At 42.8% G+C, this 27,722-nt stretch overlaps 1 protein-coding gene across 1 annotated transcript in view; it reads left to right on the top strand.

The window, feature by feature from the left end:
- The window catches only part of ALK (ALK receptor tyrosine kinase), a 678,275-nt gene that overhangs the window by 202,539 nt on the left and 448,014 nt on the right, over positions 1-27,722 (top strand). Inside the window, exons 2-3 of the mRNA XM_074341849.1 lie at positions 987-1,106; positions 17,565-17,729. Of these exons, the coding sequence (XP_074197950.1) occupies positions 987-1,106; positions 17,565-17,729 (285 nt within the window). The remainder of the gene's footprint in view (positions 1-986; positions 1,107-17,564; positions 17,730-27,722) is intronic.

Raw genomic sequence — 27,722 nt, 5'->3', positions numbered from 1 at the left:
TGCATATGTAAAACGGAGATGATAATCCTTATCTCAGAGAATCACTGTGAAATTCTGTGTAAGAGCTCAGCATGGTGCCTGGCCCATGGAAATTGCAGAGGAAACTCTAGTTCCCTTCCCTGCCTCCTTCCCACACCCAGTCTTGCTATGTGTCTATCTCCTAAACAGAAATGATTCTCAAACCCTTCCTTCTTTAACAAAAAAAGCTTTGCCTGCCATAAAACTTTAGCAAATAGTGATTGAATTGGGGATTTCTGGGAAGAACTGTATAAGAGCATGCAGCCTATGTTCATTTGATTTGTAGATATATTATAATTACTTTCACCACATGAAACCCACTTGAGGTACTGTTAAGCAAAGGAATAATGCCGCTTTTGCTCCTTTTCTCTCAACCCTTCTTTCTTTCATGCAAATCAGAAACATTAATCCGTTGTGGCTCCCTGGACTCTTGGCTATGGGAAAACTCATCGCCTAGCTTTTTTTTTTTCCTGAAAATAACATAATTTTCAAAAACTCATAACTTCTGAGTGCAGTTCCAACCCTCTCATTGATAAGGCAATAACCCAAGCAAACATCAGATGAAGTTACAAGTCTGAACATAAAGTAGAGTGGAGGCATTATTTGGATCAGACGAATTAAAGTTCTCCATCAAGTTACACAAATTCTTAAAGGCAGAATAGACTTTGGATAGAGCTATTAGACGAGCCATTAAGTAACCTAGCTTCTAGTTCATCTCCCAGAGATCTTTGGCATGCCTTAGTCACAAGATTCAGACATCTTAGATTGGCTGCCCTTGGTAGCAAATGTGCATTGAGGTCCTGAGGTCAATTAAATCTACTAGTGGCTCAGTCTTTTTTCTCTCGTTTTCCAGTTGATGTCGTGAAAGCCTCTTAGAAATTTTCTTTTATAAGTGATATAAATGACAGCTCAAAGACACATTCCAAGCACAAGGGTCAGTATTCTCTCTCTCTTTATTTTATGTTCAGGTCACAGCTCCGTGGAGTCACCAACAAACGTGCCTTCTCTTTCTTCTAATTCATTTGCATGGAATCTGACCTGGATAATGAAAGATTCCTTCCCTTTCCTGTCTCATCGCAGCCGATATGGTAAGTATATTTTTGATAGTTATTTGTAATGTCAACATCTCATAATTAAAGAAGTTCGAGTTTCAGTTTGTGATGTATGGCTTTTCAGGGAAGAAGTCTTTCTGTGCCCTGAGTCTTCCATTGACACCCAGTTCCACAAGACCATTCCTGCCAGGCCTGGTCTCTCCATACTGACAGCTGCATTGTGTATCCTGGAGGAGGCCAAGGGCATTGTTTCTGCCATATCTTACGCCCCAGCCTTTACGGTTTATGGTATTCCTGACATCCCCTTAACAGCCATTAGACGTGATGCTTATTTGCATTTTGACTGTGGCTCTCTAGAAGCAGGGTTCTAACCTGTGAGTATTTCTAATGATGGAGATCTCTTGAGAGAGGGTTGTTATTATGAGGGTTGCAGGTTTTTTGGGGCTCCTCCAGTGACTCCCTTTCGTTTAGGTACCTCCTTAAGAGTATGCAGACATGTTCCTAGATATTCTTTGAGCTCATGTGATTCTGTAACAACCTCGGAGGTAAGGAAGCCAGCTCCCATTCCATTTTTACAGATGTAGAAACTGAGCATAATAAAATTGTACAGAGTCAATTTTCTAACTATAAAACCAGAATTCTTCCCTTATGTTCACTTTTTCTCCGAGGGAGCTACCTACTCAGACCCCTAGTCTGAGGCCATATTTACGTGGTGTAGCATTCCTCCTCCTCCACGTTCATCCTAATAGCTCACAGGAAATGGGTCTCTGTAGAGGAAAGGGCAGGTTTGGGGGAGGGCTGATGTATTTCCACTTGGACATTTTTTCTTCTCTTGAATTCCTCTGGAGTGAACCTCATGAGGGCAGACACTAAGCTGTGTTTGCTCCCCACTGTATCCTATCATGTAGAAGAAACTCATAGAGGCTTCTGCATGATGAATGAATGCAGAAAGCCTTCAGGGGTGGAATTCACTCATCAGGCATGATTGAATTAAGTATTTATGAACAGCACTAAGTTCTAGATTCCCTTCTGGGCATATTTACCTATTCTTGCCGCTCAGTCTCTGCCCTTGGGCCCAAGCTTTTTAAAGTGCACCCAGCAGAGATCTTCCACTTGCTGGTATCCCTCATTCGTAAGGCAGTAAGTCTTGGTTCATATTAACTGTACCTTTCATTTTAAACTTAAAAAAAATAAATGCATCAAAAACCCTAGGGCAATTTATGACTGACTGTACACTGCTGGGATGTTTCCTGCTATCCCTAAGCCTCTCCAGTGGGAGGGGAAGGTCTGTAGTTGTCAGGAGATTCCAGATAAGAATTACTTCTTGATTTCATTTAAGTCAGACATTGAGTGTCATCTTAGGATAAGGGCAGGTGTTTATAAATAATTAAAATCTGGTCCTTTATATCGTTACTGCTTTGTAAAACCAGATTTGTGATAAAACCAGTCTTTGGATAACATTTTTGAATTTGAATTAAAGTCATTTAGTGTCTCCACAACTTTTATAAAATGCAGTATGTCCAAAAAAGGCAGGTCTGCCTCCTGCATGACACAGAGGGCATAGCATCTGTTCTCTCTGAAACATCCAGAAAGAGGTTGCAGGGAAAGGACAGAACCACTGGAGCCTATTTAAACTGCTACCTGCCCACGGCTTGGCTCTGATACGTTACTTCCTCTCCCTGGGACTCACCTTTCTCATCTGTGAAATGAGGATGGGGTGATGTGCTCCTTGGGGCAAACAAGTAGATCTGGAGGAGTCCCAGGATCCCTTTCAGATGCTCTGTGTGGCCTAGAATCTGCATGATCTGCCTTCTTGGCAGAGGAGAGAACCCCAACCATCGGGCAGACATTGCCCAAATGCTCAATAAAGTCGGCACAATTACGGCTATTGATTCACAAGGTGAGAAGAAATGATTCTTGATTGGTGGCTACTTGACTGAGTACAGTAGTAAATTCAGAGCCTTTTCATCTTCTTCCGATATTTAATTCAGCTGACACTCATAAAGACCCACCTGTCCCCACCACCACCTCTGTGTGCCTGGTCCAGTGCCACATGCTAGAGGTGACACAAAAACAAACATGGGTGAGACTTGCTTCTGCTCTCTCAGAGCTCATTGGCCAGAGAAACAATTCTGTGGGCAGCTCCACCCATCCACAGAGAGCACCTCTGGGGCACAGAGGTTGAGGACTAGTCCTGAGACTAAGGGCAGAGCAAACTGAAGACCGAGGCTCCTGTCCCCTTAAGGATGTTTGCGAGGCTTAGTTCACATCTCCTTAGGAACCAAAGAGGCCAGCAGGTTGACTGGTGATAAATCCACACCTTTCAACTGCCATGAAAGACATTTTAAGGAATGTTAACAACTTCATTAATCTTAAGGCCTCAAACTTGGGCAGAGAAATTTGACTGGAAAATTGCCGCCTGAAGGGATAGTTCTTCAGACAGTGAGAAGTAACCGAGTCTCAGCAAGTCAATGTGGGCACTTGAGTGGTAGAGCTTTGTGCCTGGTGGCTGTCTTCGCCTGCATTCTGGGGCAGGGGCGGGAGAGAAAGTCTGGGTCGGGGAGCAGGAGGGGGCGGTTCGGGTAGGCGTCAACAACCTGACGGCAGGCAGCATGATGGACAGCAGTGGGCCAGCCCTCTCAGGCAAGCTGTCCAGTCCTGAATTGAGTATGGCTTTCTTTTCACTGGTGTTTTATGAGAAGAGACGAGGTGGAGAGAGGCTAGTAAAATTTACTCACCCCAGCTTGTAATTATCTGCTTGAGGAAAAAGTTTGACCTACCTTTTTGAAGTCTCCCCGTATTTCTTCTAATTTACATTGGGGACTTTTATGTTGTATAAAATATATTCTCTTCAATGGCATTTGGTGTCAGATTCCAGCTCTTTCTCATCTCTTGTCTTGAATGATGGGAGCCCACTAATTTCATCATCAACAAACAGAGCTGCACATTCTTCCCCCAAGGCTTTGAAGGAGGGAGGTCATCTAAACAAAGAATTTTTTTCCTTTTATCATCTAGCTTTGATACCTTAAGACTTATTTATAGGCTTGGCCAAAGGATTGGGCTCTAACTCCCTACCCAGATAAAAAGTCTCTTCCATCTAGTAACTTCAGGTAGCTCACAGATTGAGGCCACTGGGGGTTTTGATCACCTTGAGTTCTAGAGCCACAAAAGTTGATGGTATCCTGCTCAACTTTAATTCATGTTTGCCCATTCTGGGTAGAAGAAGAATCAGATCAACGTTTAAGACAGAAAAAGCAAAGGTTCTGCTCAGATGAGGAGGAAGAAGAGAATTTTCATTTATTGGGAAAAAAAAAGTTTGATACTTTGCAAAACTCTTCTTGCCACCTTTTCTCACTTAAACTTGTTATAAAGTTGTGGTGGGTGAAAATTGTTTTATATCCCATTTTTAAAGAAGAGTAAATCGAGGGCTGAAGACAGTAATTGACCATGCTCTCAAGTTATGGAGCAGGTGATCGTTAGAAAAGACTGAACCCATATTTTATGATTCTAGGTTGAGTGCTCTTTCTACCACATCATAAAGTTAATTCACAGATGAAGTCCCCATTCTGTGGAGAGGGCTTTCATTTGCTGAACAACCTGGTGTTTAGAGTAAATGATCAACCTGATATCCAAGATCTGGGCAGCTGTAGGACCAAGACTTGATGTCCCCAAATTGAGACTATCCCAGGCAGGCTGGGTAACTCACCTCTTTCTAAATATGGATGTAGTCCCTCAGGCACCATGGACAGTCTTATCTTCCCTACCATAGTCTCTGATCCCTGCTATAGGTTGAATTTTGTGTCCCAGAAAGGTATATTGAAGTCCTAACCCCTAGTGTCTGTGAATGTGACCATATTTAAAAATAGGATCTTGGTAAATGCAATTAGGTTGAGTCCATACTGGATTAGAGTGGGCCATAATGCAATATAACAAGTGTCCTTATAAGAAGAGGAGACAGATACAGACAGATACACAGGATGAACGCCATGTAATAATGGAGGCAGAGATTAGAATGATGCATCTACGAGCCAAGGAATGCCAAAGATTGCCAGCAACTGCCAAAAGCTAGGGGAAAGGCATGGGACAGATTCTCCCCTAGAGCCATTGGCACACGGCCCTTTTGAAGCCTTGGTTTTGGACTTCTGGCCTCCAGAATAGTGAGAGAATAAATTTCTGCTGTCTTAAGTCACCAAGTTTGTAGTATTTTGTAGTAGTCTGTAGATACAATCCTTCATTGCCCCAGTCCTCTAATGTCCAGGGCACTGAATCCAGGAAAAGAAAGAGCCCTCTCAACATCTCAACATCAGGGCACAACAAAGCCATTGTTGGACTTTTAAATAAAAGTTCTATAAAAACTTTGTCTGCTTTGAAGTCCATTGGGACCCATCCAATTTAGGGACTGGTGCTTTTTGGAAACAAAGAAAAATTGGGCTTTTTAATTACTTCTCCTGCTGCTGCTGCTACCACCACCACCAGTCTTGTTAATGTATCAATTTCTTTGATTGAAAAGACTGGATAAATTAAATCTGTCTCTCTCTCTTAAAAAAAAAAAATCAACCTACCACAGAATCAAAAATGGAAAACAAAAGGCCCTCCAGCCTCCTATGTGATTTGCTTCATAGCTCTGGCAGGAAGTCAGTTTGATCACATTTCTGAAATTACATGTTTATTGTGGCTGGCTGGCCGTGATCAGCCATTCTGCCCTCAAGAGCCTGGCATCAGTGAAAAACACCACCCCACTCCCTTGTGGACCATTGTTAGGGCTGAAAGCTTTCTTACCAGTTCCTCTGCCCTGATAGACCAGGCCTTTTTGTGTTCTCTTCCCAGCCCTGATCCACTGAGCTGGGAAGTCAAGTTCTTTCCTAGTTCACACTTCTGTATTTTTATCTACAGCATGGTAAGCTCAAGGCTTTCCTTGGTTACATTCACCATAAAGACTGAGTCCCAAAGGGGACAACAATGCCAGCAGTCATGCACGACCAAGAACAGGGAACATCTGTCCTCTGAGGACCAGTGACCTGCTGGGAACTAATGAAATTAGTCCATGGAAATTAAATGAAAAACAGTTGGCTTAGGTGTTTTGAGGAGAGACTTATTTAAAGTGTCCCACTTGATCATATTCCTTACCTTTAAAATGACGGCACATAGATCCACTCAATAAATAACCAACAATTTATCTCTTTGTTAGTGGCAGACTGAGTAAGGAGAAGCAAAGGAAAACACATCAGATTAAAAGATAATAAAAGAATAATCGACCAACTGACACAAAGGCAAGAAAATCAAGTCAGAAGAGATCCACCTAAAATGATTTTCACAGGCAGAGGGGGAAAGGGATTGACAAAAGGGAAAGAAAGAGAGACTGATGAGGGAATGGAAACAGAGACAGACAGCCAGACCAACAAATGTGGAAAGAATCACTCAGAGTTGTGTGGTCTCCTGGTCATGTTTTCTTTCTCCTGTTAATATGGTCTCAGCTTTCACACCTGTACAGGTGGCTCCCTAATGTCTGCTCCAATCTTGACCTCCTCCTAGGGGTTGTTTCTGCATCTCTACCAACCTGCCTACATCATTTTCCCCTAAGTGTGTCTCAGATACCACAGAGAATGGGAGGATGGGTATAATCATTCTTTAAGCACCAACTTTGTGCCTGATTCTGCTCTAGGCATGGTCATGATAAATACAAATAGTACTAGGAGTTCCTGAGGAAGAGGCAGACATGCCTGCTCTATGACAGGTGCAGTAACAGAAGCATGTTCAAATCTCCCTGAAACACAGGGACAGGGAGCCAGTTCTATGGAAGACTTAGAAAGGTAGATGTTCTGGAGAACTGAGCTGAATCTTGGACCTCAGGGACCAGTGAGAAGGGCCATTCCAGCCAGAGGGAATGAATGTGCACAGGTGTGTTCAGGAACAGGTCAAGCTCAGTGACACAGGGTATAGAGGACCTGTGGAGACAGGGAGAGGGAGAAGTGAGCCTGAAGAAACAGTTACTTCTGGGTGTACTGAGGGTTTAGATCTGATCCTACATGGGAAGCATAGATTGGAAAAGGAAGGGCAGGAGGAGAACATGGGAGAGATTCTGGCTATAAGGTGAGCATGGCTTGGTTGCCCATTCAGGAGAGTCCAGCCTGAGTAACTGGGTCAGTGGAGATCCCATTATCAGAAGTAGGAAGGAGGAGAAACATTTGGCAAGGAGAAAGGGTGACCACGACATCTAGAGGGAGAGAAGAAGACGGTGAGATCTAAGTAGAACAAGTTACATTTGCAGTACTTACAGTATATCCAGGTGAAGATGGCCAGTAGAGAGTTGTAAATCCATGACTTGAATTTGAGGAGAGAGGTGCAATAGAGTTGCACCTATCATAGACTGTGGTTGAGGCTGTGATTGGAGGATGAAGACCCAGAGGGAATCCAGGATTTTACATTTAGGAGGTAAACAGAAGAGAAGCATGACAGAGATGGAGAAATAGGAATGATAGGAGGAAAACCAGATGGTAGAATAGCCACAGAAACCAAAGGGATAAAGAATTTTAGATGTAATGTCATCAATAGTATTGAAGCCAACTAGAGGACAAGGTCTGTGAGAAGGCCTTCCTCACCCTGATAAGTATCCTTAAAGTTTTACATTCCTTCTCCTTCCCCCATATTTCCTTCTTTCTCATTCCATTTTGTCCCCAGTTAGTTTGTCCTTCCCTTGAACTTATTTTCCTAGATCCTACCTGCTCCAGTTTGTAAGGCCAGCTCAGTCCCTGCTTCTACCTCAGAGATTTCTTGAGTACCCTGGCTACCCTGATGTCTCTTTCCCCTTGGAATTTTTTAATGGAAAATGTTGATGGAATTTTGTTGATAACACTTGGATGGTATAATCCCCCCCCCTTGAAATCTGAGAAGATTCTGCCTTGTGCAGGGAATGGTTATTTCCTGAACATCCCAAATTATCCAAGAATCACATTCCACAAAACCTGGGGCTTCCTTGATGTTTCTTATGAGCCAAATTACTTTCCTAGTTTTTATTTCATCCCTTTTATGGCCCAGGTGTAAACTAGGTCACATGATAAAGCAATCATGGATGAGCCTAATTTACCCAACTGGGTAGTGGAAGGCAGAGATTTTAAATGTCACTTTTACCTATCTATCTGTCTATCCATCCATCCATCCACTCATTCAGTGAATGTCCTCAATTTGCCAAGCTCTTTGCTCCTGCTCCTCGGAGAGATTCTAGCCTAGTTCACTTTTGTCACAGATCCAAGATAGTCCTAAATATCCATCTGAAAGGTGCTGCTTAAATGTTTGTTGTACAATTGTTTTGTATGTGACTGTAGTGCCCCTGGATCTGATGAACCATCAAACCTAATAGGAAGGTTTACTTGGGAAATAAGGCTTTTCAGTTTTAGCAAAGACACAGTATGCCTGTTAGATTTAGTAGAGCTTCTTTTTGGAAACCATATAGTAAGCATTCACACCCCGCAGCTGGTGACCACATTAACCCCAAATTAGGATAACCTGCAAGGTTGTAGACTTTACTCTGTCCCATTTTCTTATCAAGGAAGGTTATATAATGTCTTTCTGCAGCACTTTGCACGTCTGATGTCACACTGTTCCTCATATCTTAAATATTTGTGGCCCTGAATCATCATGATTCCTAGACTGTAAGCTCTTAGGGGTCAAGGAATCCACATTTTGTTTCCTTTGCATCCGCAGTACTTAAGCCAGTGTTTTGTACTTAGTTGGGTTCTTAATAAACATATACTAGGTAAAACTGCAACATTTACTGAACAATCCATGGGCAAATTAGGCATGTACTTAAGTCTCTCAATTCCCAGTCTGGAGCTTTTCTGCCCCTGAGGGTCTCTATTTTAGTAAAAGGTATGGATGTTCCCACAAATCCTCTTTTCCTAAAGTCATAATAATTGGTTGCAGGAAAGATAGGTATCTAAGGACAGAATGAATTGAACATACTTTGGTTTAGATTTCAAAGCTGTGACTTTACTTTGGGCTGGCTAATTTTTTTTTTCCTTCTCAATCTAAGAAAGCATATTCAGCAGACATGAGTGAGCTGAGGAATTTTTGTTTTGACAGCTTTAGGACATCTGAGATATTGTGTACAGAGCATTTCTAACTAGCCTAGAAAGACATGTGTCCAAAACATATTCAGGAAAATGACTGATCAAGAGTAAGAAACGTGAGAGGAAATCCTCTTAAAATGAAATGTTTTGTCAAGAGCAACCTCAGGTGCAAAACTTCATGTCAGAAGAGATTTCAGATTAACAAGACTTTAACCAGCCCATTTGAGTAGATGACTAGAATAATTTGATCTGTGAGAAATTCATAGAAATTGTGAGCTGTCAGGACCTGCAGCAGCCTAGTCAAATAGCCTCGTCTTACAGATGAGGAAACTAGGCCTAGAGAGGTCAGTGATCTGCCCAGGGCTGGTGGCAAAGCTGAGGTTCAGACCGAGACCAGCAATTTAGCAGGGCCCACATTTAACCCCTCCACAGCAGAGGCACATGCAGTGGTTCACATTGTCTCAGTACTTGGGCTACAAAACATTTCCTTACATGTTACTCCCATCTATTGCTTTATTCATCTCATCGCTTTAATTCCTTGGGTCTCTGTCAGCCCAGTGGGTTCATGCTGCCCTGAGGGTTGCATCAGTGTAGGGTCAGTACCATCCTGGTGTGGAGAAACCCATGTCCAGGCCTAGTCTAGTTGCCTCCCCATCCCCTGGAAAGCATCTTAAAAACAAGATTCTGGGATCTAGGGACTGTAGGGTTAGGTTTGGGAATCACAGATCTTCCATTCACCTCCTTGTTGCCTATTTAAATCTCCTCTGTGATATCCAAGCAAGACATCTTCCAGCCTCTGTTTCAAGGCAAAGCACCGAATGGTGGGGTAGAAACTCCAGCTGGGACTGAGATGTAGAATTTATTCCCAGCTCTGATTCTTGTGAGTGTTATTACCTTCAGCCACTCAACCACTCTCTTTGATTCTGTTTGTCATCTGAAGAATGAGAATGATCATGATTTCTAATTGACAGCATCACTGTAAGATTGACTATGAGGACAGAGTTCCGTGGAACAGAGGTGCTTCACTAATGCTCTCTGAAGAGGAATGAGACCCATTCCAGTGAGAGGCCAATGACCTGCATTTGGTGGCAATGGCTCTATTTGCTAGACGATTTTTCCTTAAAACTCTGTAAGTCCCTAGTTTTGTCTGCTGGAACCTGAAAACACTTTACCTTTAACTATGATACTATCTAAGCTGGGATTTAATGCTATGTAGTCCAGCTTCAAAATTCATACAACTACATGAAAATAAGCAACATTCCCCACCTGCCTGGAATAACCTCATTCCTTTCTCTATTCTTAACAAACTTCCTAGCTAAACCTTTACCATCTGTCCATATCCTTTCATTCCTCACAATGAAGCCAAAAGTTGCCTCCTCCCTGAGCCTCTGGTCCTTCCAGGCAGAAGGTCTCTTGTTCTGTGTCCCTTTGTCTCCACCATAGCTGCTTACTGTGAGAATTAGGTGTAAGTCCATCTCCCCCAGTGGATTGGAAGTTTCTGAAGAGCACAGGGTCCATGCTAAGGAAGCCTGGTATCTGCCTTGGTTTTGCAATTGACATCAGGAAAGAACCTCAGGTTCACCTCTAACATGTAGGAGATCCTCACCAGCAGAGACAGAAGAGTAAGTAGGGAGAGCCATCTTGCATGTTCTGAGGTCAAGGACTCCTAGGATGATGATCAGCCTTCTCCGGTTGTCATGGCTGCCACATTGCTCAGAGATCTCCTCCAAACATCTGGTTTCAGGAATGATCCATTTGGGTGGATGTCATGCTGAGCAGTGTGCCAACTACTACCATGTTTTCACCATGCTGTCTAGAGCCAGCCTCATTCTAATAGAGATGCCACATTCTACATAAATGCTTCCTAGAAATTGCAGGCAGAAAACTGGACTGGAAGTCCAGTCTGGATTTTGGTTTTAGCTTTCCTTCTTTTCCAGACTCTACCTTCTGCCACTTTGGCCAAGTCACTTCACCTTTCTGAGCCTCATTTTTCCCATCTGTAAAATGAGGAGGCTGTTAACTTCAGAATTTTAATTATTTTCAATTTTCTGTACTGGGATGAAGAGCAATGTCTCATTTCTTCAGTCTGTAATATTGTTATAGCCACAGATAAGAGAAATGAGAATTGAGTTTTCTGTTCCGATATCCCACCATTGTGGGCATGCAGGTGCACACACCCTCTTCTGAGACTTCTTCCGATGCTATGTTTGTATAATTGATTGATTGAAGGAGACTTGGACCTTCTTTGCTGCAGCTTGATTATAAGTGAGCTAAACAGATGTCTTGAGTTGGGTGATTGCTTCCCAGATGCATTTGAGGGGGAAAGCTGGTGGGAAGTAAATGATTTCAGTTCTGGGGCCCTATGACAAATGAATAGTGGCTGTGACAGAGGGCAGGCTGGTGGGAGGGGGCAGGTCTTATAAAGTATGTGACCAGATGTTCATGGCAGCTGGTGGATTAATATCAAAGGTGACTGGTGAGCTTAATGCTCCTTTAGGAGATAACCCAGAAAGGGGGAATAGAAGTCTCTAATCATCTGAGTCTACGCTGCAAGTTAGGACTCTTGGGATTCTGATGACCACCTGGCTAGAGCCAAGTTAGAGAGCTTGTTTCAGCCACCTGTCCAAAGGGGAAACTAGTCTTAGAATGGTAGAGATGGAAGAGATCTGAGAACATTTTATTCTGCCACTTAATTTATAGATGAGGAAACTGAGACCTAGGGAGATTAAGGGGCTTGCTTGAAGTAACACCTCAGAGCCAGGACTAGAACCTAGATCTTCTTACTCAAGGCCTAGCATGACTTCACTTCCAAAGGAAGGCTTCGTCAACATGTCAAAAAGCAAAGATTGAGCAGGGAGCTTCAACAAGATTAACCTTATCACTGAGATGACCAAGACTCAGAGAGCTGGAGAGAGTGCACCTCACTGCACAGCTGACATGTGGCAGGAGTCAAATCTCAGGTCTTATTCTCTATCTCTGAGAAACAATTATGATGGTATTAAGGTTGCTTGATGAATAAGACATATAGGCAGACACATATAGGAGAAGACTGCAGAGATGGGTGGGACCGTGGAGACCACCATTCAGCAGTTAAGGAGTATCAGGCCCTGGCATCAGGCTATCTGCATCCCAGCAGTTAAATATTAGGTCAAGATAAATAGATATAGGGAAATAACCCCAAGACAAAATAACAAACATGCTGCCATGCTTAAACTAGTAGCAAAACTGATAATTCTCTTTTCAGATGCAGCTCCCAGGACAGAATACACAGTTAAATAAACTCATGGGCCTCTGTTGGCTATAGGAACCTTGCCCACCCCAATCTTAGTTTCCTTAACTGGGACCCTTAGCTCTACCCAAGAAACAGAGGATACCCCTAGAGGATGTCAGGAACCGTAGTTGCAAACTTTGAGCCCCAGACTTTAGTGTACCTGTAGCCTTGGCTTCCTGAGGCACATGCCCACTAGGATTAAGACTTGGATCTTGGGAATGTGTACACTGACTCAGTCCTCACTTAGGGCATCCCAGGTCCGACTGTGTAAAGGTGGGATGAGGACCTTTAAGGACGGCTAAGCTGCTTTTGCTCCTGTCCTGCCTCCAGCTTGGCCCTGTCTGTCCCTGCATGGGTCCAGTTCCTGTCTTGACTCATTGCAGGTCTTGACTCCTGTTAGTGTCTGTGACTCCAAATGAAGCGGGGGGGGGGGGGTCTTTCTGCTACCTTTTCAATTCATAATTCCCTGTTTGTGAGATAATGACATCAAGGCCTTGGGAGTCCCAGGGAGGAAGCAGGTCAGTGGAAGCCAAATCAGTCACGTCCTGATGATTAACCTCAGATGTGACTTCTTTTCTCTAAGCCCCAGTGTCTTCCTCTGTTAAATGGGGGTAAGAGTCCTGCCTACTTCATGGGGATTCAATAAGATAATGGTGCAGGGTGCCTGGCATAGTGTCTGACCACAGTAAGCCCTCAGTGAATGTTATCAGTTATGAAAATACTTTCCACAGGCTTTCATGGAGATCCCCTGCCTTGGGGCTCCTCTATAAACCCCGACTTGAGTGCTGCCAGAGTCAAGAACATAAGTCTGACCCCAAGCTTGACTTCTGGAACACTTGTAATAAGAGACAAAATGAAGAAGACTGAAGTATCATGGATTGATGGCGTTCTTCTCTTTTTTTATGACTCTACACTCTGCAGTATTTGTTTCCAAACCTTGTGTTGGGCCAAGGCTGAGTGACATCAGCCAGTGGGCTCCTATGGACCTGCCCAGGCTGGCCCTTGCCACCCTGTGGTCACCTGGAAACCAGCCAGCCTTAGAGGGTGTGTCTTAAAATCTAAAGGAAGCTGCTGGTCTCCTAACTTGAATTGTCTTAAGGAGACTGAAGAAACTAGTGGGAGGTCTCTGGCTTTACAGGGTCAGGGTGAAGGATGTACAAAGGACCTTGATCCAGGGGATTTGGGGGGAGCCTGAGGTCAGTGTAGATACAAAGGAGGACTGCTAGATTTTCTACATCCACCCAAAGGAAGACCTGACTGTCCAAAGTACACCAAGTCTCTCTCTTACCCTTTGGTGGTGTTATGGATGGTGCCTGGAACTTCATGCAGTCTCCTTGCCGAGGCTCAGACTGGGAAGATCCCCGCCTCTGCCCGAGTAGCAAAGGCTGGCTTGCTAGGCACAGGCCTTGGGCATGATTGCTTGGGTAGTCTCACACATTCCCAGAGCCTAGATTTCTACCTTCAGATTCTGTGTCCAAGGGTTTGGTCATTTCAGCTTAAGCTGAAACTATAGCCCAGGGAACTAGGCCTCACTTTGGGCAGGGCCACCTCAGGGTTTTTCTGATGGGTTACATTCTGATGGTAACATTTTTATGAATGGCTGTGTTTTATACTAGAACAGTGTCTTGAAGCTACCTGTTAATTTAGTGTTTGAAATGTGACTCATATCCTGGAAGATTTCAGAATATGGGTATAAACTGATAAAAATGCATGAATACACACACACACTCACACTCATACTCACCCTGGAGCAGTTGTCTGTAAAACTTGCCTGAACTCTCCTTCTTAATTCTTTGACGATCTTGAGGCAAACTGAGTCTCCTTAGAGTATGATGCACATTCTGCCTCCTTCCGTGGGGAATCTGCTTTACAGGTGATGGCCAGCCCCTGTTTAGAGGCAGGCAGAGTGAGGTGACTGGCGGGTCTGTAGGTTTGGTTGTGTTGGCCCAGGATGAGTCCTGTAGAATCACTGACCCTCAGAGGTGGAGGCACCATAGGGGGTGTATGATCCATTTCTGTCCTGCAAATGCAAAACACCAGGCACAGAAAGAGGAATGGATGCGCCTAGGCCCCTCAACTGCTGTGTGCAAGACCAGACCTGGAACCGTCCTCACTGCTCTCCCAAGACCTTTCCCTTCACAGCACTTGATACTCCTCTCAACAGGAGAACTGTTTCTGGGAGATTACATCGCTTTATATTTCTTCCATAATGGAAGTGCTAGAAAGTGGGTAGTGATTTCAGCTATGTCATTAGCAGGTCTTGGAAAGTGTATGTTTTTTTCATTGCTGTTTTTCTTTCTTTTTCTTTAGTATGTGTTTTTTAAAAATAGCTTTCATTTATTTATTTTAAATCAAAGTATAGTTGATTACAATGTATTAGTTTCTGGTGTATGGCATAGTGATTCAGTTATATGTATCTTATTGCTGTTTTTCAATGGTTAGATTCTCCTGGGTCCAAACAGTTATGTAAAGTAAGGTGGAAATCTCTAGATTCTTCTGACGGTCACAGTCACTTTGTAAAATGGAACTGACACAGAGGAAATACAGATCTGTCCCCTTAGGGTAAAAGAGGGGCCTTCACAGATATGAAAAGGTTGCAGACTTAGTGTCTAATAATAACCAATATAGAGCACTTCATAGGTTTCTCATATATTATTTACTTTAATCTGTTGGCCCTAGATTAAAAGCTGTGGAGATGTGATAAAAAAACCTGGATCTTCAGCCCTGGGTCACATTCTGGTTCTGCCTCAGGGTAGTCCTTTTGTCTTTGTGCGAGTACAGTAAACTTTCTGAGCCTCAGTTTCCTCATCTTTAAAAAGAAGACACGATCCACTTCTCAGCTTTGTTCAGCAGTTTAAATATAGTGATGTAAGAAAATTCCTATCACAGTCCCTGGCAGACAACAGGGGGTCAGTGAATTTCCCACTCTTCCTCTTAGGCGTGGACCTGCTCAGCTACTGGGTTGCTTAAGGCTGAATGCTTCAGTGAAGCCCTTAATCCCTCTGAGTCCTGTCAGTAAGAGAGATTCCACAGCACCTAACACACAGGGACCGAGTCAGAGGCGGGTTAAAGAGAGAGCTCCAAGAAGCACCCTAGGTCTAGAAACTCAGAAGAGACCTAAGGAAAATGAGACTTTACCTGGTGTTTTTAGAGAAGATGAGTCCCAGGTATGGTTGTTCGAAAGGCACTGAGGCTAGCTCGGGAGACAGAAACCTGTGTCGAAATGCTATAAGAAATTAAATTAGAATGTAGAAAAATCCAGTTCGATTTCACTCAAAATGAGCAGTAATGTTAACTCCAATTTTATTTAAAGCCGAAGAGTACAGCTTTGGCAGCTAAAGAGATGCTACCTCAGAGCAAGAGTTTCAAAATTAACCCATTTGATAATAAGAATATCTCCCTAGCCTGTTTTATTAGGCAGAGTCTGACCCAAACACAGCCAATTATCAGACTCTCCACAGAACAAAAATCCAAGGATTGATGACATTTGATGCTGGGTTGTATATTCTGTTGTCTGTTTGTCTGATATGCACACAGGGCACACTTGACAGGTAGTGGCATGCCACACTTCTGTCCCAAATAGAAATAGGATGGCTTTAATTGGAGAAGAAAAGTCGAGATGGAGGACGGGCTTTAGAAGTCGAAGGTTTGGAAAAGGCACTGATGGTTGTCATGTGGGATGGAGGTGGCCAGTAGCTTTCTCTCCCACCTTCTGACTTGATCATTCACTAGTGTGGATGGGTCTTTTTGATTATCCTCAGAGGAGCCAGATTTAATGGCTATACCTTTCATTATAAGGATAATTTTTGTGCTACAAAGTACAAAATTTCATATCGCTTTTTTTTTCCTGCTTGCATTCTGCTAACAAAACCAGGTGCCTGGCAAGCAAGTCTTAAAGATTAAGGCAGACTACAATTCATGGACACCAACTCATAGCAGCAGCTCAGCCCCCAGAGGCAGGTAGAAAGTATTCATGGATGATAAAATATGTAGGCAGCACGTGACATGTCAACTCGAACAAGGCTAGCTCTGCCTATTTCAGCTTGACATTATAAAGGTGAATTGTCTGAATCGTGAAAGGGAGAGTGGTGTTAACCTTAGGACCAGAAGGATGGCGTCTCCTGGAAAGCAGCTGGTACATAAATCTCTGCTGGTTGAGAAGCAGAAAGATACTTACTAGAAGTGTAATTGAGGGATTTTTTTCTTCCCCCCTGAACTTAGTTTGGCCAGTGTCAATGGGAATTATTTTACTCCCACTCCAGGGCAGGGCCAGCTTCTGTGGTGTAACTAAGGGACATTCCAGTGACTGACTGCCTGCATTAGACTTGACCCTCCTTCTCCTCTGCCTTCTGAGATTCCCAGCAGGAAACTCATCTTGGAGATCAAGGTAGCAGTGGCTCTAGGAATAGCTGTTAAAATGCACGATAATAATCGGGAGTTAGTACCCATTAACACTACTACACAGGTTGGTTTGTCAAATTAATAATAACCCTTCTGAGAGCAAGGACTTTGGAATCTTAAAAGAATCAAATCAAGCAGGAGCTTTAGAAGACATCTAGTTTGGGTTTCATTCTGTATTTGAGGAACTTGAGGTCCAGAGAGGCTAAGTGGCTTGTTCAAGGTAACCAGAAAATCAGTGGCAGAGTTGGAGCTAAAACCCAGGTTTCCTTGGGTAATTGTTTCTAGAACCATGTAGTCTAAACCTCTTATTTTACAGATGAAGGCACCAAATTCCACATGTGAGAAGAGACTGGCTAAGCCTGGACACCAACCAAATTTCCTATATTCTTATACAATGGTCTTTATATCACATTTTCTCTTTCCTCACATGCCCAGGACTGAAGGGAGATGATGAAGTAAAGGGTAAATGAATTATTTGTGTTTTGGCACATACTCTGTTGATCCATCAGTGAACACTGAGAGCCTTCTAGGTACAAAACACTTCAGCCACTTTGGGTAATACACAATGAACAAGGCAGAGGAGAGAGAATGGAGTGTATCTGAAAAGTAGGACAGACTTGACATGATTGGGCACAAGGATGATTTCTGCAAAAGTTGTAGATGAGATAGAGGCCAACTTCCTGGGGTGGAGGAGTTGGGCTGGAAGGTCACATTTGGGAGACAGTTTGCTCCACTGACCTTTGGCTGTCATTGCAGGTCTAGAGTGCAGCTTTGACTTCCCCTGTGAGCTGGAGTATTCCCCTCCACTGCATGACCTTGGGAACCAGAGCTGGTCCTGGCGCCGTGTCCCCTCCGAAGAGGCTTCCCAGATGGACCTGTTGGATGGGCCTGAGGCAGAGCATTCCAAGGAGATGCCCAGAGGTAAGGGTAGAGGCCACTGCAAAATGTCCTGGATGGGCCAGGATGGGGATGGAATGTCTACTTCCATTTGAAATTTTGAAGCTTCCCCACCCCTGCTCTATGCTGTTTATAATAACTGTGCCTCCACATGTCTTCTTGGGCTCTACGAGGAAGAGGAGAATGCAAGTCTAATCTTAAGATCAATCCAACCCTTTACTCTCTTATCAAGTAAGAAAATAGGACTTCATAGCTCTCTTTCACACAGATTTCCCAGTGTAAGATGTAGAAGAAAATGCTGATCTGTTTGTTCATTTGGACTGGGATCACCAAATAAAACACAGGACACCCAGTTAAATTTGAGCTTTAAGTGAACAACAGATGATTTTTTTAGTGTAAGTATGTCTCATGCAATAGTTGGGACATACTTATACTCAAAAATTACTCCAATTATACTCAAACATTCAAACATAATTGAGTGTCTTGCATTTTTATTTGCTAAATTTGGCAATCCTAATTCGGAAGGTATTGTATGACTGAGTTAAATGTTCGTTTCAAAGCCATTAATGAATATTCAGACTGCATATTAATTTTGCTAGTTGCTTCCAGTAGTTCTGAGCTGTTTCTGAATATCCTCTTCTGAATTGTCAAGACTGAAAAAGATAGGCTCAAGATAAGTGGTGGGTGCTTGTTAAATACTTGCTGAGTTTTTAGAGATGTGGAGGCACTAAGCCCTAGTCCTGCCTGCCTCCAGTTCTCTCTAAGGCAAATCTTAGGGCTCCCAATTCCTTGGACCCAGAAAACTGTACCTGCTCCAAATTTTTAGTCTACATTTCTAACTTTTAAGAAGAAATGATAGCTAACATAGTACTGGACTTACTGTACATTCAAAGTAGTACTTTCATTTTGCAAAGCCCTTCCAACTACACTGTCTCATTGGATTCCAGTTTTGTGAGGGAGGCAGGGAAAATGAAAAAGCTTTGGGCTCAGAGAGGGAAGTGACTTGCTAGAGATCACGCAGCTTGTGTGTGTGTGGGTCCAGGTCTAGATGATGAGTCCTGGACACGATGAGTCCTAGACAAGAACGTTTCTGTCTTTGCAGCAAAAGTTGTGCTGAGAGCCTGCTGTGGGCCCAGTTTTGAGGGTGATTTTCTCAGGCAAATGTTCTTGGGAATCTAACAGACAGGGCTCAAGTAAACTCACGGGGGTAATGACTAATGACTAGTAACTAACACTTCTAGGCTTCTACATTAGCTTCGAACCGCGAACTTTGAGGCACTTTCTTTTCTATACACTCTCCCAGGCTGACCTTTTATGTTTTTATGGCTCTTTTGAAATTTCTTGAACTTGACTTACATTTTAAGCTGCTTTCACCTGGATCCTGATATGTAATGTGAAGGGTGTGTGTGTGTGTGTGTGTGTGTGTGTGTGTGTGTGTGTGTGTGTGTAGGTGAGTGGCTCTTAACCCCATAGTGCATCTGAATCTTCTGGAGAACTTATGAAAAATACCACTTGGGTCCTATAGCCTAAGATTCTGTTTCAGTAGATCTGAGATGGAGCCTAGAAATCTGTATATTTTCAAAATTTATTGTAAAATCTAACATGTGCAAAAAAGTAGGTATGATGTATATACATGTATTAAAGATTACAATGAAATCAGTGCTTGTGTTCGCACCACCAAGTGTAAGAATTTGAATGTTGTCAGTCCTTTTACAACCTCTTCTGTCCCCCACCTAGATCAAGAATCTCTTTCTTCCCCCAGAGGTACTGTGCTGCGCTTTATGTTAATCATTCATTTGCTTTTCTTTATGTTCTAACCACTTGTGTATATAGCCTCAAGCAACATATTGATTAGGTTTGCAACCTGTTATATGAATGGAATAATGCTGTTTTTAAATAATTTGTCCATTTTTATGCATGTAGCTGTGGTTCATTTGGTTTTGAGTCCATTGCATGAAAATACCACAATTTATCTCTTCTACTGTCCCTAGGTGTTTGGGTTGTTGCAGGTTTTTGCTATTACTAACAACACTGCTGTCCACATTTTTGTATATGCCTCTTGGTGCATGGACATGTCCAAGAATTTCCCTAGAGCATAGAACTTGGAGTGGAATTTCTGGGGTACAAGGTACAGCTTCCGCTTCAGTAGATAATCCAATCTATTTTCCAAAGTGGTCACACCAAGTTATACTCCCTCCGCTGATGTATTAGTTTTTCTCCCTGGGACTTTAAATCCTCATTGGTACCTAGTATTGCCAGACTTTGCCATTTTTGTTTATCTGGTGGATGAAATACAGTGTCTCATCTAATTTCCGTGGGACTCTTTTATTTTATGTTTGCATAAGTTTCTCAGGTGATTCTGAGGTATAGCGAGTTTATTGTACTACTGACGTGGGCTCCCTTTCACACTTACTCCCGTTCAGCCACCCCTAGGGATGTCTCTGGATCCCAATTCCTAACCTCTAGAAACAGTCCTGACAATGCATGTGTTTTTGGTCAGTGTAGGTTGTTGTTGTTGTTGTTGTTGTTGTTGTTGTTGTTGTTGTTGTTTAATTTGATAACTATTGGATTGTTAATTCAGTGAGATCAGGAGAGAGGGACAAGTGGCAGTTGTCCACAGATGTTATGGTGTCAGAATTTATAACTTTGAAAATCAGTGCTTTTAAAATTTTAAACAAAATTTAAAGCAGTGCCAATAGATTATGTATTGCCACTCTCTGACCTCTTTCTCCTCCTCCATCCTCTAATGATCTCTGGCATTTGCATGATACATTGAGTACTGTGAGAAAAAAAAAAAGGAAGGAAGGAGAGGAGGGAAGGAAGAAATACTCATTTCTCAGTGGTCTTGAGTGTGGAAATATATTGAGGCCTTTATGTTTCTATAAAGCTGGGTCCCAAGGGCCAGGACATGCAATGAATGTAAACGTTTTCCATTAAATCAATCAGCCAGGATTTCAATATCTACTTTTTAGTAAGTGTTGCCAACTTCCATCTCCCTGAAAAATCACTGCTCTTCCCAGTGGTGGTATCTCACATCACTGAGGACGACGATGAGAACCGCCATGACAAAAGTCACCATGGATGCGCCAGCTCACTTTATCAAGCTCTTTAGTGAACAGACACATCCACACGTGACTTGGGGGAATCTCACCATCGTTAGATACTTGTGTTTGTTTCTCCTGGGCTCTAAAGAGGGATCTGTACTTGATCAGTCTTAGAAACAAGAGACCAGCCTCCCAGCTTTTTTAGGGACTCTTCTGGAAGATCACTGAGAAGTGTTCAAAACTTCCAGTGATAACTTTCATTGCTTTTTGAGTCAATTGAGTACATCACTACCTGTTTGTTCCCTGAAGTAAGGTTGCTCCTCATGAAGCAGGCTGATGCATCTTAATGTCCCTTGACCTTCAGGGAAAGAGGTGAAGGTGAGGGGAGAGAAAATGACATGTCCAGTCTGAACAGCGGCAAAGCAAGAACCTACACCCCAGTCCTAACTCTCAACTCTTTAGAATCTCACTTTCTCTGTCATTTTGGCAGAAAGGATGCTGGTGGTGGAGATAAGAGGGAGTGATGGAGTGCCCTTTAGGGCAGTGTAGGCAGCAGAGGTTTTTTCTTTTCTTTTTTGACTCAACATTTATTGATTGGATTGTATTTAGACTCTGTTACAATATTTCTTGTCAGGGGATATGGAAGGGCCAGAGAAAGGCAGTGAGATAATACCAATCATAGATAATGAACTGTAGGAGTATAAATTCTGAATGATCTTAATTTATGGTCCCTATAGCTGAGAATAATAAGGGAGATAATATTCAGAGCAGCAAGATAATAAAAAGTGATGATCTTGATGGAACACAATATTATAAATTAATAAAATCTTGAGAAATCATCAGGTTGAGGCATTCTATGACTTTTTAAGGAGTGCCAGGGGCATGTTTAATGTCTACTACTTCCAGTGTTTTGGAATGTAGTCAAGGGAACATATTTTTCTTATCCAGCAAGATAAGATTTCGATCTCAAACTAAACGCTAGCTTTAAAATGGGAAACAAATTAGCAGCTCCTCCCCAGGGCCCCTTCCCAACCCCTTATTCGTGTGCATACACGAGAAGAAAAGGAGTAGACTCAGCCTGGGAGAGGCTGACATTCTTCCTATATCAACTCATTCTCTTCCAGGGCATTGATTCTCAAGTTTTTTGCTTTGTTTTGTTTTGGTTTTGATGGATTGCCTGCACAGAACCCTGCTACTGAGCTTTTTCTGTTTATCTAGATGGCTTAGTTTTCAAAAAGGTTGAGAAATACTGTCCTGGAGCTCTGAAATGCCTAGTGAAGCTGCCATAGATGCAAGGGTACTGATGCCAGAATGAGGTCACTTAGCCTTTTGGTCCACTCCTGTTGTACCCTTGTTTGTTTCTTGTAGCTGCTGCCACAAATGAACACAACAGAAATTAATGTTCTCCCAGTTTTGGAAGCCAGCAGTCTGAGATCAAAATGTTAGCATGGTTGCGACCTACGGAGGCTCTGCAGGAGAATCCATTCCATGCCTCTTTCCTAGCTTCTGGTGGCCAATAATTGCTCCCCTCACTTTGTCTCTATAAGCAGTCGTTAGCAAAGACCTTTGGTCTTAGAAGGATGTTGAAGTTGGGAGAACCAACAGGAAAGATAGGCAGATTTAAACAGAATAAAAATGTAATTGGAATGACAGATGAACAGACACAGACACATACCCACACAGGGACAGAACAGTGTTTCTTTTCGCTTGTTTCAAATGGGATGATTCAAACTGGGACTGTCTTTGAGAAGTGTTCCCCTAGAAGCTCCCTTCCTATGCTGCTCACTCTGTCTACTATGAAGTTTCTGTTTTAAGACAGTGGTCTCTAAACTTTATTTTATTGTATGCCTGATCAGTAAAATATTTCTGAGCACCCCTGCTATGTATATATTCATCAATTATATGCATGTATTTGTTTCTAACTGTATAACACTATTGGTAAAACTTATTTTCTTTCTTACTTCTTTACATTAAAATAAATATAACCATGGACACACTTTGGAGACTACTGCAGGACATCTGTTCTCTATAAATGAGATTGGACTTCTGGGCTTGCTATGGCACATCACCCAGCCCCAGAGTCATTGATGTCTCTGTCCCTTTCCAGTCCTTTAAGAAGCCTGCTGGGCTGGTTTCTCCCCGCCTGCTTACCTCCCATCACCTGGGCTTGCTGGCCAGGCACTCCTCCATCAAGAAAGCCTTGCTGGTTTAGCTCTTGTGGCCTCTCTGACTCTTAAGTTTCAGAGACCATTTAGTCTCTTTTCTCAGACTCTGCATGGTTAGGAGAGGAAAGAAATCACTTCTTGCCTAAGTGCTATTAACGTACCAACTTGCCCCGCAAAACCAAAAGATACTTTTCTCTATAGACTACCTGACAGATCTGAAGAACAGGGTTGCAGCCAAGTATTTTCTACTGGCTTATCTAAAAAACTGTCTTGGGGGTGGTGTTTATGATGGTGAAAAAGTAGAAATCATTTAAATGCTCAAATAATGAGGATTTAGTTAAATAAAATGTATTATGGCTAAATATTATACAGCCATTACATTTATGCTGTCTTAAAATATTTAATAATACAGGAAAATATTCAAGGCCTATTATTAGATTTTTTAAAGGTTAAACAGTATATGTTATATAACTTGTTTTGTAACTGTATATGTACATAAGAAAACTATGTACATAAGGGAAGAATTCTATAAGGAAATAAACCAACATAGTAGCAGAAGTTATTTATAGATGATTCAGTTATCAGTGATTTTTATTTTCGTTTGGTATTTTCCAAATTTGAGTCCATAAACATGTACTACTTTTATAATAAGATAAAACATGTCCTTATTCTTTAATTCAAAGGGATTAAAAATTCTCATTTGAGGCTACATCTTATTGAATCATTTTGGACTTTTTTGGGGGAAAAAATGTTAACTATTTTCTACCACAACAACCAGAAAAGCCAGTGGTACTGGCTGGGGTGACATAGATAGATAAGCAGATGGAGAAGCAGGTTGCATTCCTGCCTGCCTGAGTAAGGTACAGGGTATCAGCGGTTCATGTCAGCTCACAAATCCAGAACACCCCACCCCACCCTCTTTCTGCTTGGCTTATCCTTGAAGGGTTAGAAAGGGTAACCACATGTGCATCAGGCTCAGGAATGTGCCCAGGGACCAAATGCAGCGTGTAAGCAACATGTCCTACTTCAGTTTAATTTTTGCCCCTTCAGATGTTTCAGAAGTGTTCTGGGTGGTCTGGTCATGCCTTTCATTTAAGCACAACTTTTCATCATGCTAAGGTCACTGTGGGTATTTGTATCTTCTTATCCCTCCCCTCTTCTGGAACTCACCATGAGAGGTCACATTAGTTCCCTGGTTCTACTTGCAGAAATGTATCCTGCATTTCCTGGGCAGTGAGGTCACTAGGCCTTGGATCTTGACCCTTCAACAAGATGTGACTTGTGATTCTTTCATCCTAATAAAATTCTGATGCCAGCCTAGCAGCTGGAACTTGAGCTCCAAAGAGAGACTTTCCTTAATGAGTTGGCATGCCTTTAGGGTGTCTGGTGAAGTATTACTTGCCTCCCCATCAGGGTAAGCCTCTTCCATGGTGTTGCCTCTGCTTCCTATGGGAGGCCATCACTGGGAGGGGATGGATTATGGTCGTGGTGAAGATTATGACCCACCTTAACTGACTCTAACAACCCTGCCCAAGGGCATGGGGAATAAGAAAGGAAGGAAGACGAGAGCTGGAGGGAGAAGGGACCTGGGCTCTCGTCCCAGCTCTGCCATAAGGGATGACACTTTACGTCTCTGGGCTGTAGAGTCCTCATCTGTAATGTAAAGGTCTTAGACTAGATTGTCACTCTAATGTTTCTAGCTCTAATATAAGACTAGGGGTAGGCATATCCAATACAAAGGATAGCCATGTACCTGGCACAAAATTTGTGAGCCAAAGAAATCCCCACCAGCCTTAGGAGATGTATCCATTCCCCAAGATTTAGTCATGATTTCTGGAAGCTGGACAGACCTATGGCTGAAGTCACTCTTTAGACCACAGCATCAAGATTGGAGAATTGCCTCTCAAAACCTACATGGCACCCTGGAGGGAAGAAAGAGGAGCTCCTTGAGAGGCTAGGGAGCCTGAGGAGTGTTCAGGCATAGTGCTGTGGGCCAGTGTGGCAGATAAAATTATGACCACCCAGAGAAGTCCTAATCCTCAGAACCTGTAACTATGTTGCTTTACATGGCAAAAGGGGCTTTGCAGATGAGATTATCTTGGGCTTTCCACATGGGCAATGGAATCACAAAGGTCCTAATAAGAGAAAGAGGAAGACAGGAGAGCCAGAGTCAGAGAAGATGTGATGATAGAAGTTAGAGGTCAGAGAGACAGAGCCTTAAAGATCTTTTAATTATGTACTATTTGTATCAATTATTAAATTCTGTTCTTTGAATCTTGTATTTCTTTACTAAATCAACAATTGGCAAGCCCCTACTGACTGCAGGACACTCTAGATTAAACTCTAAGTCCAGGGGACATCTAAAATCGGACAGACACCGTTTCATGTAAAGTGGCAGCCCAGAGGCTGCTGGTGCTGAAGTTGAAGGAAGAGGCCATGCGAGAAGGAATGCAGGCAGCTCCTAGAAGCTGGAAAAGGAAAGAAAATGCATTCTCCCTTGAATCTCTTCTAGAAGAAACACAGTCTGCCAACCCATCTTAGTCTTCTGACCTACTGAACTGCAAGATAATAAATCTGTGTTGCTTTTAAGCCGCTAAGTTTCTGATAATTTGTTATAGAAGCAATAGGAAACTAGTACTTCTGGTCTTGACCACATTTGGAGGAAAAGTGATATGCTCTTGAGGCACCATTCTAGAAAGGGCAGGGCTCAGAGGGTTGACTGGGCCTTAAAGACACAATTCCTTGTATTTGTTATAGAAGGTGTCCATTGAGTCCATACATTCTGTCCATACAGACAGTCTGTAACTTCCCCCTCTACAGGGAACAGGGCAACATCTCTGTGGTCGAGAAATGGAACAGAAAGAGCAGCAACAGGAGCTGAGGCTCGACATACACAGCTCTGTTGGGGAGTCTGGCTCCTGTGGGTAAGAAGAACTGAAGGTATCCTGGCGAAGGGACCTGGAAAGGCTCATTACTCGAAATGGGGGAGCTGGGGTGAGGCTACCTCACCCGTGGAAGGAAGCTGTGATGCTGCCCAGGACAGTTTCTGTGACACTCCTGTGTGAGGTGGCTGGAGAAGGCAGTGAAAGTACAGGTGGGGCCTGTGGTGAGCGGCTGCCAGTCAGGGACTGACCCTGGGCTCTGACCCCAATGAAACTGGAAGGAGCTAGAGTCTGCAAAGTGTTTTTCCATCTATGATCACGTTTGATTCTCATAAAACAACGAGATGTGTATTGTTAGTGTCCCTAACATATAGGTTGGCAAACTAAGGCTAAATAGCAGACTTTAAAGAGAGGAAGCTGGGTATTTCTCATTCATTATGATGCCCCAAGTTTAGTAAGAAGAAACTAGGTCTTTCTCATTCTTTGTGATGTCCCAAGAGCCTGGCCCAATGCCCAGTATAAAATAGACATTCACTAAATATTTCTTGACCCACAGATGAAAGCTGAGAGAGATGAAGTAAGTTGCCTATCCACAAAGTCTACAAATCCAGGCTGTGAGAGAGCCAGGTCCTGAATTCTAGTTTTTGATTACCAAATTTCATGTTCTTTCCATTGTATCAAACTCTTCATAAAACACAGTATTTTCCAGACCTACTCCTACGTAAGACTCTCTCTCATTAGATGTCTGGCAGTGCATTCTGAATCAGGGGATCGTCCATACACCATTGATGCCAGGGAGACTCACTCTGTTCCATGACACAGCCAAATTATGTCCACTGTGGTAACTGGTAAGGGAAGAGTCTTCAGAAGGATCTTGGGAAGTCTACTCTTACCCATGTCTTCTTTGTAGATAGCCAGGGCAAGGAGTGCTGTCTAAGGCAGCCACAGCATGAAGCTTGTCATCCAGGCTGCATAGGGATGTAATCAGTGTGAGAAGGTGGAATCAGCTTACTGCAGCCAGAACTGCTGTTTTAGAATGTAAGGAGCAATTGTACTGAGAGTCAGGAGTGGTGGGTCTGCCCTTGGCTACCATGTGAACTCAGGACTCAGTTTTTCAATTGGTAAATTGAGTGGGTGGGATACTAGATAAGCTCTAAGAGCATGTGAAGTTGTCTTTCTGATTTCCTACTTCCTCTTCTTAAGAACCTTTTATTACTGTTATCTGGATTTTTTAGCCTCACTGATTTCTATATATCAAATGGTTCAGATAAGACACATCTTAAAGAAATATGGGTTCTGTTTAAGAAAGGCTATGAACCACTCAGAATTTATGCCTGAAGAGAGTTGAGGGAAAGCCAGGACCTTGCAAAGAGGAATAAAATAAAATTCTCTTGAATGGGAATAACTACAGTGTAATTCTGCTTAGAGTAAAAAGATAATCTTTACTCATTCAAGATGGAGAAAGACTGGTTTAATATAAATTGGAGAGAGATCTGTAGCTCTCTTCCCTGACTTGTTATAAAAATCAGTGGAAATAATGCACAAGAGTCCATTCTGTAAACAGGAAAGTGGCACAGCAGAGTAATATGTAGCCCAGCCTAACAGCAGTCAGCCCAGCCACAGCAGCCCGAAGCAGGGGGTATAGCTCTATCTTGAGTTAAGAATCTTGACCCTAAAAGGCCTATTTGGCCCAGGTGTCCACGTATAACATATTTAGGACTTTTTAGACATGACAAACGAATTTGCTGAGAATAACTGAGCGCATTTACAAATGGAACGGCAGCAGACCCTAAAGATTACACAGCAGGTTCAGATCTAGTGTCCAGTTCTCCCCCTGAAGGATCGGTAAGAACCTTTTACCTGTTGGCTATTGTGGTAGTCTAGGTTTTTCTCATCTAAAGCATTATCATCTATTTTGATTCTGTC

The sequence above is a fragment of the Camelus bactrianus genome, chromosome 15 (genome assembly GCF_048773025.1).
Source record: "Camelus bactrianus isolate YW-2024 breed Bactrian camel chromosome 15, ASM4877302v1, whole genome shotgun sequence".
Taxonomy (NCBI): Eukaryota; Metazoa; Chordata; class Mammalia; order Artiodactyla; family Camelidae; genus Camelus; species Camelus bactrianus.
Note: the sequence above shows the minus strand (reverse complement) of the source record. Positions and strands in the feature narration are given on the sequence as shown.